We start from the raw sequence: 12,195 nt of genomic DNA, 5'->3' as shown, positions 1-12,195 counted from the left end.
TTATTTTAAATTATTTTGGCTTTTTTCCTTTTTTTAGAATTTAAATTTGCTTTTTTACTTTTTTATTTTTTTACTTTTATACGTATTTGTTAAGAATTTAAATTTGTTTAAATATATACATAGAGAGATATAAATGATTAAAACACATATAGTATAGAATTTTATTTATTGTAATTTTAATTAATTGTGAATACATATCCAAATTGATTACCTTCAAGCAGAATTTCAAGTCAGTCAAAGCATAACCACTTATGCTGAATTTACTATCAGGTAGTAAACTTTCAGAAACTTTTAAGTAGTAAACTTTCAGAGTATTATGACCATTTGGAATAAAGATATTATGATAATATACTAATTTTATGTATTGGTACTCTTTTATAGCACTAAAATAAGTTTGGAAGTTTAACTAAGTTTGGAAATTTACCTTTCAGCATAAGCATCCAAAAAATGAAAATAACCATAAGCCTCACATTCAGAATTGAACACGATCATTTTTTTACAGGTTATCCACTATCTGTACACATAAATAATAACTGCTCATTCATTTCATAAACCAGCTATTTTGCTGACACTAATTAATTTGCTTAAAGGAATAATAATCACATTGTGTACAGTGAATTACAATATGAAAGCAGAAGAAAAACATACCAAGTAAAATATAAAATTAACAACTCAACAACCTTGAGTTTGGCGTCGATTTAAGTCATGATCACATCATTTTGAGAGCTTCACTTAAATTCTATGCCAAAATCAAGGTTGTTGTGTTAGTAATTTTATGAATTATAACATGTTTTTTAATCATTCATTTACATTTTACAAGGAATACACTTCAATGTCTTTACAGTTGCTTAGCAATCTCTTTCCAAATTACTTACCAGTGACAAAAAAGTGATATATGCATAAAATTATTGAGTATTCATAATAAATTAGCCACTTGATACATAATGACAATAGAAATATCTAAAGCTTGGGCTATATCTAAATATCTAAAGCTATTTAAATAAATATTAATTTTAAATAAAGTTTAAGTCTATTAAATAAATATATTTATAATAACATTTATTTAATATATTTAAATATTTATTTAAATAAATATAACTATAATAACATTTTATTAAATATCTAAAGCTCTATTTCAAGTCATGATATATTATGAGAGACAGTGCTACATTACTATTGCCATTCCATTGTTTGAAACACCCTTTGTACATGTTTAAAAAAATATACACTTACCTTAGGCTCCAATGCATGAACAGGTGATTGTGCTGTAAGCTCTATTTTAGCTTCTGTGGCATCAGCTGTGTTAGGTTTTGGCTGTTGTGTGATATTGTCAGAAACACTTTTTAACTGTGACTCTGTATAAGTTGAGCTCAGAACAACTGGAGCAGGACTCTTCAATTCAGCAACCTGAGAAATTTCAGCTATGGCAGCAGGCTGAACAGGTGGGCTAGGCACAAGAGGTATTGGTTCTATTGGAATAGGAAGTTGCTGATTAGGTATACTATTATTAGAGTTATAAATCCCATTAGCACTTGCCATGCTGCAGTTGCTTAGTGGATCAACAGCAGGCGGAAAAGGTTGCTGAGTAGCATATGCATTACCAGAATAAGGAAGTGGTGCACTCTGCAAAGTAGATGAAACATTCGACTGTTGTGTGGCAAGATGCTGAGATGCAATACTTCCAGGAGTGTTCATCACAGTTCCTGAATAAGCTGAGGCTGAAGGCTGCTGACTGACTGGAGAAGAAAACTGATTAAGTGATGAAGGAACATTTTGATAGGTAGACTGTCCCCCAGGATAGGCCACTGATGCATTTTCTATTGTAGGTTGGAATGAATTAGGAGCCACTGAACTGTACATAGTAGTACCAGGAGGGACAGCAGCATTCATTGAGCTAAAACTAGTTTGTGGAATAGTCTTAACAGAAGAAGATATTTGAGAATTAGTAACAACAGCATTAGGAGTCATGTACATTTTACCATCTGAAGAGTTCATCACATGACTACTTGGAATATGCTGTGGCTGACTGCTAGAAGGAATCCTAGCAAATGAATATGGATTTACTGAATTGAATGTGCTTGTCCTCGTGTCCATAGAAGCAGTAACACTTGACTGTCCAGCCTGAACTACATTCCCAGATGCATGGTAATACTGCACAGAAGGGTGGTAATTATTAACACCTGTCTGGATCCTTGGATCATAGCTTGCACTGGCTTGAATTCTTGGATCGTAAGTTGAAGATGGTAAAATATATCCTGGTGGTGGAGTAAACTGATTCCCTTGTGGTAAATGATATTGATTTTGCTGTCCTGCTGGTGGATGAAATAATTTTGACTGCTCTGCAAATGGATATACTTGATGTTGATAACTAATCTGTGAGGCAGTGCTGTTGGGAGAAACAACATGCTGTCCAAAAGTTGGCATATTTGAACTTGCAACAGACGGGACATTATTATTGAACTGACTAAAACCACCATATTGAGGCACTGAGGCCCTAACAGGATTCCTAATAGTGGCAAAATTATCACATTTTTGTCCAATATTAGTAGCTGAATAACTCACTGATTCCCTACTAGTATGTGAAACATTAGAACTAGGACCTGCAGTAGATGCAGGCATATTATTATTGTAAGGATAAGCTACAGAGGTTTGTATTGACTGGAAAATGGATCCAGCAACTGTATTTGAACTTTCTGCACTTGAAGCCACTGCTGCAGGTACACTGCCTTGCAGCTGAGGTGATGCAAAATTCAGTTTATCATTATAGTAAAGACTTGCAGAGTTGTTATTACTAGATAAAGGCATACTGCTATATGTTTGGGAAGCCTGCAAATTTGCATCTCTCAAACTAGTAAATGTAGCACTAGATGGTAACTGGGAGTGAGAGTTTGTTACAGCTGGATATTGATATGGTATATTAGCTGTGCCATAACCACTAAATGTAGCTGATGGTGTCATAGCCTGAGGCCAGTGCTGAGGCTGTGCAGAACTTTGATCGACATCAGCACTTGAGAGTGCAGTGGTACACATTGCAGGAATAGATGTTTGTTCAGATCCAACAGGAGTAGGGCGAACACCTATAGAAGATATTTCCAAATTCTCATCTTTCCGGGTACTGTCTAACATTGCAGGCTTTAATTTTCTATCAAATTCTGCACTCACAGGTCCACCTAACGTAGCTTGCCGCATGGGTTCTGTTACAAATTGAGGAGTTACTGATGGCACTGACTGAACTTGAGTTGATGGGTAGCCATTATAAGGCACACCAGGCATCGAACTAACTGTTCCTCGTTTTGCGAAATGTTGCAAATAGTCTTTTAATTTTGGAACACGCTGCTCTGAAGACACGTTAACACTTGTATTTTGTGACATTTTTGATCCTAAATAAAGAATGTTAGTGTAAGAACATAATTTATATAATTATACTGGAGATATGAGATTACAGTGAAATATGGAAGAAAAATCCTAGAATCCTAGAAATCCCCCCTCCCCCCCACACACAAAAAAAGAGCATGGAAATCTGCACAAAAAGGAACAATGTCTAAAATGAATTAATTTGATATTTTGGAACTAGATACATTAAACAACTATAAGTGATATCATCAATATCATTTCATTATGAAATTTTGAGGAAGATACATTTTTAACCTGCGAGCATGCGCGCTGGGTCCAATAGACCCATCCGATTAAATAAACCCTTCTGAAAGCACCCCTATTTTTCCAAAGTGATTGTGGTTCTGTGTAGTCTCCTCCAAGGTCACCCTCTTTGTGTTTCCTGAGTTTTTTGCTGGAAATTTGATTCAAAGTTTTGTTTTGATCGGATAGGTTCTTTTAGACCCAGCGCACCTATTCACTTTGCTGTAAAGTAGTTCATTTCTGGTAGTACAGAAAGCTGCACACATGTTGCATAATTTATCCTATAAGGAAGAAATGTTACGTTTGCGAAAATTATTAGAAGATGTATCAACTGGTGAGGAATCCATTGATGAAACTGATGATGAAAGTGATAATGAAGTTTTTAGTTCTCATAGATACTGATTCAGAAATCAAGATGGATTCTGAAAACAAAATTGAGAATGACATTTATTGCTTTATAGGAAGAGAGAAAAAAAACCAAATGGTTAAAAGAAAAGCATAAAGCTGATGTTAGAACACCTGCTCATAACATTATTACTAAATTGCCTGGAAGCATCGGTACGGCAAAATATGTGCAGACTCCAAATGAATCGTGAGAACATTTACTAAGTGAACAAATGTTGCTGAAAGTTGTCAGTTATACAAATATTTATAATGCATCTATTTCTGACAACTTTCAAAGAGAAAGAGATGCTCGTCACACTTATTGAAATTCGTGCTTTTATAGGTCTTTTATATTTTTGTGGTGTTCATAAGTCATCTCATGTAAATGTGCGGGATCTGTGGGCAACAGACGGAACCGGCTTAGAAATTTTCCACAAAACTATGTCCTACAAATGTTTTCTTTTTTTATCAAGATGTTTGCGTTTTGATGACATAGGAACTAGAACATATGAAGCCATACAACGTCAATTCCTTCTCCGGATCACAAAATGCTATAAAACAACATCAAATGCTGCCCTATGTGTACTTTCAGGAATAGCACCTCTTCATACTTTAGCACAAACTGAACATGCAAAAGCCACAGTTCTCAAATTAAAAAAATCCTGCATATTACATGATGAAATATTTAATTCAAACAATTTTGAAATTTCAGTCAACTCCTACAGAAGACATCCTGCCTCTAATACTAAAACATATAGCACAATAAAACCTCCAACCAGTCATATATCTCCACCAATAATATTTACAGATGGATCGAAAATGGACTTAGGAGTTAGCTGTGCATGTATAATACAAATAGATCAAACCCAGAAAATAACTCTCCAAAATCGACTCGCCAAGGAAAATAGTATCTTCTGAGCAGAATTACACGCAATTCGAATGGCAACAGAATACTCAATCGATAACAATTTACAAAAAATCAATATTTTCTCAGATAGTCAATCAGCAATACTAGCTCTACAAAATCCCAAACACACATTTGAAACAATTCAAGATATTTTTAACAAAATTATCCAATATCCTCAAATATCACCAAACATTTATTGGATAAAGGTTCACGTCGGAGTTCTTGGTAATGAAGAAGCCGATTCAGCAGCCAAATCAGCTACTACCAACAATAATATCCCTTCAAGAAAAATCTCCTGTCCGAAATCATACCTCAAGAAATATCTACATAAAATCAGCCTCCAAATGTGGGAAGAAGAGTGGACAACAATAAATACAGGAAGACAATTACATCAAATAGCTCCTCATGTAAATTATGCATGTACAATGGTCACTGGTTATATAAACCGCTTTTTAAGTGGACATGGGCCATTTCCGACATACTTCTTTAGAATAAACATCTCAAACTCTGAGCAATGTGTATGCGGAAATTACTCAATGTCCTTTAACAAAGTCAAATCATATTAAATTGCCTAATTCAAATATCAATGCTTTCCTTCGTTTTGCAATTACCAACAAGCATTTAAAAAATAAAATAGAAAATACAATCAAATATCTATTTTCAATAGGCAAAAATTTATGTGAGCACTAACGTAATTAATGTCAAAATTCATTTTTGAAGCTGCAATTCATCTCAAACTATTATCTAATTATCTTAATAAACCCTTGCAATAATAATGATATAGTAAAAAAAGGGAAAAGAAGAGGAAGAAGATACAGATTCCTATAATAAACTTTATCTCAAGGAAGTATTATGAACTGTTATAAATTATGACTGTTAGCCTACTATTATTATACCTATTATAACTACTATAATTTTATCTAATAGATATGATATCAATCAAAATGTTGATATACTATTTATACTGTTATAATATGTGTTATATTATACTATGTACTATTTTGAATATTAACTTTAAAAATAAACCAAAGTGTAGTGGGACTATACCTACATTACTTATACAGCAAAACTGTACTGTAACAGCAAAAAGCCAGAAATATTTTAGAAAAAAAAGAAGGAGGGAAAAAGTGTAAAATTAATTTTATAGAGAAAACTGATGCATATTCTGAGAATTTTGAATATTCCAAGACAATTGCATGGAAAAAACGCTTACTATGAAAAAATTAAAAAGAAGGCATTTTTAATTAATTATATAGCTAATTTGGCTCTTGCTAAGAGCTGTTTCATAAATTATGCTTTATAGCAATATGCCATAATTTATCAGATTCATAATATTGTATAATAAGTTGCCAAAATGAAACTTTATAATATGACAGAGAAAAATAGAATGTTTTATTTTAATGTTATTGTTTATATATAATTTCAATATATTACCATTATTTTAATGAAATTTATCAATGTTATGATGTTTTAAAAAAAATTGGTCAAAAAATTCTCAGATCTCGGAATGAAAAATTTTCTATAGAAACTGATCCTAAAATCGCCAAAATGTTGACAAGTTGCCAAATTTAGAGCCGTTTAATAAAAGAATTCACATCCCCAAAAGCGAAATGTTGTTTAAGAGTTCTTTATTAGAAAAAATGAATTTCGAAATGCTTAGAAACTCGAGTAACCCATCATTTATATTAGAAATAGAAACAAATTATAACCCATGAACCCATTCAAAAGATAACCATATATGTCAGTGAATTGCCAAAAATATTCCTCCAAAATGCTAATTCACACTCAAAATGGTAGTCATAAAAACAGACAGAAATTTCAGATGATTAAAATTGATTTTTTTTCTATATTAATTTACGGTTTTCTATTCCTTTAAAAAAAAATTATTTCGTAAAAAAATATTAATAGATTAATTTTTAATTAATTTTTATAATTTGCATATTTTTTAAGTTTGATCATAAATTTTGGAATAAATGTAATACTTTTACCTGAAGAGTAACAGGTTTTTCTTTAAGAAATACGAGCCGGGCACGCTCCTAGGTTAATACAGTTATGTTATGTTAATTAAATTATTAAAAACAATTATTATAATTGCATTACTATTCATTTTAACATATAGGGAAACTACATGCCTTTCCATGTATAAAAAAAGAATTAACAATTCTAGAAATAATTGTTTGTATTCAACATGTATGATTAGCTGGTTTGTGTTAATATTATGAACTCAAGTTTATTTAATGCATTTATTTTATGCTTTTGTTTGCATGTGAAATGTCTAATTTTTGTATAATTCATTTAGAAACATCCTACTGTAGTTTAGAAACACTGTTCTAAAGAAAATGAAATATAATGTTACTGCTTGTCTTCACTTCACACTCTGTAAAGGTAATAAATGCTTTCCTGGTTGCATAATGTTGAATAAATTTTCACGTGCTGTGTATTACTGAATGAATAACACTATAACAGTTTGTACACATTCCTGTACATGAAAATTATGGACTTAGTTAAAAATTTTAGCAATCAATTAAAAGAATTCAGGATCTATCAGGTAATGGGGAAATGAATACATTAAAGCCCATTACTTTCTGACATCAATTAAGTGGCGGGAGGAAAAAACTAAGTCTTTATGGAAATACAATTACTGGTTAGAACAGTTTAATGAGTCGGTTATATACTATAGATAAACAAATAAGCAAACAGGTGGCCCAGAAAAAATTGACATAAATGAAAATCTGTTCTTAACAGAGAAAAACAAAGCTGGCCAGGTTCTTCCAAAATCAGCATTTAAAAGAGGGATTGATAACTAATTTATTTAGACTGTTGTTGAACATATAAAACATAGGAACTGGAAAAACATATTAGGGGCATTGAACAGTGAATCACAAATGTCATTTTGTTGATCTGTAACAGCTGTTCATACATAAAATATTGAAAGACTGTGATGCTACCAAAATAAATATCAGGCAGAGTTCATCATTATCATGGGTCTTACTTACGCAGAGTTGCAGAGTTCACATGGTGAAAGTTTTTTTTTGGCACAAGAAATAATTGGTATAATAAATTGTGGAAATATGTAAGCCATAAAGTACATGCGAGAAGTAACATAAATTTGGTAATAATCCTAGTATCAACTTGGCATTAAAAAAAATGAGAGATGTAATAATAAGGAACTACATCATAACAATATTATTGCATGCATACAGGTTCATCATGGGCTGAATGCACACAGAACTGATGAGAGCTTGATCAAATTTATTTTTCCAAAAGCAACACTTTACATTTCTAGAACTTTCCAAAAAAGTACTCGTACAACTCTTCTCAGTCAGACAGAGCACAATCAGTAATTACCAATTCAAATTATTAAGAATATTACACAAATGCAATGAAAAACACATCTAAAAGAGCAAAGTTTGCACAGATCCCTCAAAATTCCAAAGTCCACTCTAAATTAAACAACTGAGAGCTGATGCTCTCTCCGGTCTTACATAGCTTTTCCTCAGCTGATGAGGATTTTCCATTTCTCAAAATTACTGGGAAGCATATATGGCTAAAGACAATCTGGGCCGAATATGGTTAGAATTACATATATAGATCAATTGCAATACCAATTACAGTTATATGAGGACCAAAATTAGTCGCCAAAAACATTGCCAACTTAGCATTATTTCAGCAAAGACATTTCCTTACTGTTAAATGGACTTGCTCCTGTAATCTTATTTTTCCAGTGGAATTTCACTTTTTTTCAGGCATTTCATGTTATATTATACAACAGATGCTACAATTTCACATATAATTTCTCTAAAATTATTTACACATATACAAAATTCGTAACATTATTTGATATCTCCAGAAAACTTAATGAAATGATATATGGTGCCTTATGATGAATCTTTTGAATTGATAGTACATAGAATCATTTTTTCCCCATTTGTAAACAGTAGAAAGCACGAAAACAGAACATAGTATAAAGAGAGATGTGTCAGAAGAAAGACTTCTTGGATAAAAAGTAGAATTTTCAAAAACCTTAATTTTCATTGCCCTTTCCAAACTTTCTCTAAACAATAAGAGAAATTGTTCTGTAAATCATGTTTATTAAATGTTAATGCCATGAAATACAATTTCCCCTTTGTCGTAGCATTTTTAGCCATCAATTTTGAATCTATAAATATTACCAGAACCTTCTAAGGTACAGGGTTTATAACCTGAGAAGAAAATTACCTCAATGGAAAAACCACTGCCATGTATGCAAACTTTTTAACAGTGAAATTCAAGACTTTTGAAAAAAAGGGGGTGGTGGAAGGCATAAACTTAATTTTACAATGAAAACTCGCACATATCTGAATATTCTAAACATTCATAAAAACTAAAATTTAAAAAATAATAAATAAAAACAAAGTATCCAAAAACTTGTAAAATAATTATTTTTGTTTTCTTTATTCTTTAAAATAATCACGACAGATTTTTGCTTTTACTAAAAAGGTGATTAGAAAATTGTGCTTTATTACAGTATTCATCGCCAAGTTTACTTTTCAGAATCAAGACATTCATAAGTCTCCGATATGAAAAGTAATGGCACTTCAAAATATGATGTAGTGGAGATTTTTATTTTATTTTTCTAAAAAAAATATAATCTTAATACATAAATTTTACTTGAAAGTCCTATCCAATAATGTTATTTGAAGTTTTAACAAGCAGGTGTTAATTTGAGACATATATGTTTGTCTCTCTTTATCACTGCACTTATAAACATCTGCTCTTCTAAATTAACTGAAATAAAGATGCCTTAAGCCATTATTATGCAAGATGTGATCATGTAAACATGGCGATCGAAAAAGTTCATTTGTTCATTTTGACACTGTATTTTGTACAAATTCCAACAAGCAATAAATGCTAGAGAAGTATGCCAAAATGTAGTGACAGTTTTTGCAAAAGATGCAATTTTGGATAGAATGTACAAGATTTGAAAAATTTGAAGCAGGTGATTTCAACCCCTTAATGATAAGTCCCGCTCTGGATGGTCAACTTTGATCGATGACAATATTGTCAAGACTAATTTAACAAGAGCAAAATCTGCTTTTTAATTTGTCATCAAAGATTTCCGAAAAGCTTAATCCAGCTCAAAAAAACCATTTTGGACATTATTAGGAAACTATAAATATTCCAGATGAGTGCCTCATAAGTTAAGTGAGAAACATTACCATGATCTCTGCTTGCTAAGAACAAAAACAAATCCTTTTTGGACTGGGTGATAACTGAGAATGAAAAATGGATTACCTACAAAGCATCATTAGGAAAAGAGCATACTGTGAATCCGGACAACTTTTCCACCTCCACTTCTGAACCTAGTTTGAGCCTGAATAAGAGAACACTGTGAATGTGGTGAGACATCCAAGGACCAATACATTACAAGCTTTTGAAACCTAAAGAAAAGCTCAATTCAGGGAGAAACTCCCAGGAAATGGATAATTTAAACAAAGTATCCCCCCCCCAAATAAAGAGGCCATAGATGTTTAATAGGAAGCACATCATACTCCTTCATGATAATCCCAGACCACATGCTACTTTGGTGACTCGTTAGAAAATCGCAGAAAAAAATAAGCTGGGAAATTCTATCGCACCCAACACATTAGTCTCCAATTATCACTTGTTTCTCTCCTTTTGAAATATTTTGAAGGGGAAAAATTTCAAAACAGAAAGAAGCAGATGCCAGCCAAGTACTAAAAAAGTTCTACAAAGTTCTCAAAGGACAAGAGCATTTTTCAAAAATTTTATCTACAAATTACCATCATACTGAAAAGATGCCATAAGTAACAATGGAAATTATACTGTACAATAAATATTATTAAAGGTATGAAAATGTATTATTTTCTTTTACATCACAGATAGACAGAATTTTTCAGTACACCTTATATTAATGTCATTTTAATGATATCTTAAAACTATTAATATATTTTTTTAAAAAAAGAAAATGGTGATGAAAAATGGAGAAAAGTAAAAGAAAATTTGCAAAAATTTGCGAACTTCTGAATCAAAACTTTTGCAGACAAACTTAATTGGCAAAATGCTAAGTTAGAAAATTTAGCAATGCACAAAAAAAAAAAAAAAAAAAAAAAAAAAACTCCCAAAATGTTGTTTTTTTTATACATTAAAGGGGGCAAATTGAAACAGTAAATAAAAGGTTTCACATTTTCCAAGAATACACAAATTATATACATATTTAACAGGGATACACCAAACTGGCACATTGTTTAGCCTTTTACAAAAACTGAAAATCCGTAAGAAAGAATTTCACATGCAAGATTGTAAACTAAAATAGTTTCATAAAAATTACGAAAAATTCATAAAAGTTGACTGATTATGCATTATTTCTAGTGGTCCTGGTGCAGTTAAAAATCTCCACATAAATACATACCTTCCTCAGATTAGGATTGCTCTAATTCCGATAAATGTTTTAACAATATCCACCCCCTTACTGCCTCCCAATACAGATTGATAGTATCTTAGTTGATAAATACAGTCAAAAGTCGTTAATCCGGACTCGTCGGGACTTCGGTGATTCCGGCTTATCGATTTTTCCGGATTATAGATCATCAGTTTAAATCTCGTAAGATGGCATGCACAAATTCTAAAATTAAAAATATGAAACCGTATTTTAGGAAATAAAGAACAATTATGATCTAAAGGGTATCAAAATTTACAAAAAAAGAACCTTAATATTTATTTGTTTACTTTATTAAACATTTCTTTCAATGTAAGTTGTTTCGTTTTATGTGATAATACTTTCTCTTTAATTCTATAAAGACATAATTTCTTGTTCAGTTAAAAAGCTCCGCTGTTCAAGTTCCGTAATTGCTGTGTCGAGAATACCGACTAACTTGTCAATCGAAATTTTTTCGTTTTCACTAACCTCTCTGTCACCTTCTTCATGTCTTTATCCATTTTTTGCAGCAATTCCACTTTTTGTTTGATGGACATCGAGACATACTTTCGTTTTGTAGATCCTTTGGGAGCTCCAGAATCGGAAATTGACATAATCAAAAGTTCAAGTTTACTTTTATAAAATTGCTCTTACAGTCTGCAAAAAATAAAAAGCTGCATCCAATTCGAAGATTAAGGAATAACGCAAGCATCAACATTAACTGAAATAGATACTTGTATAATTTTAGCTTATACCGTCCGTTATACGTTAAATGCGCACGCGAAAACGTATTCTGCGCGTGCGTGTAAAGGTCTTACTCGCACGCGTAAACGCCTATGCGCATGTGTCA

The 12,195-nt window shown here is 31.8% G+C and overlaps 1 protein-coding gene across 2 annotated transcripts in view; it reads right to left on the bottom strand.

Annotated features, from left to right (window-relative positions):
• mop (tyrosine-protein phosphatase non-receptor type protein myopic) overlaps positions 1-12,195 on the bottom strand; it is a 120,634-nt gene that overhangs the window by 46,649 nt on the left and 61,790 nt on the right. For both annotated transcript variants that reach the window (XM_085820149.1, XM_085820148.1), the window contains exon 17: positions 1,234-3,380. In XM_085820149.1, coding sequence (XP_085676275.1) covers positions 1,234-3,380 — 2,147 coding nt within the window. The remainder of the gene's footprint in view (positions 1-1,233; positions 3,381-12,195) is intronic.

This window comes from Stegodyphus dumicola, chromosome 7, assembly GCF_044657685.1.
Source record: "Stegodyphus dumicola isolate Sdum_Otavi_A_Nest chromosome 7, ASM4465768v1".
Classification (NCBI taxonomy): domain Eukaryota; kingdom Metazoa; phylum Arthropoda; class Arachnida; order Araneae; family Eresidae; genus Stegodyphus; species Stegodyphus dumicola.
Note: the sequence above shows the minus strand (reverse complement) of the source record. Positions and strands in the feature narration are given on the sequence as shown.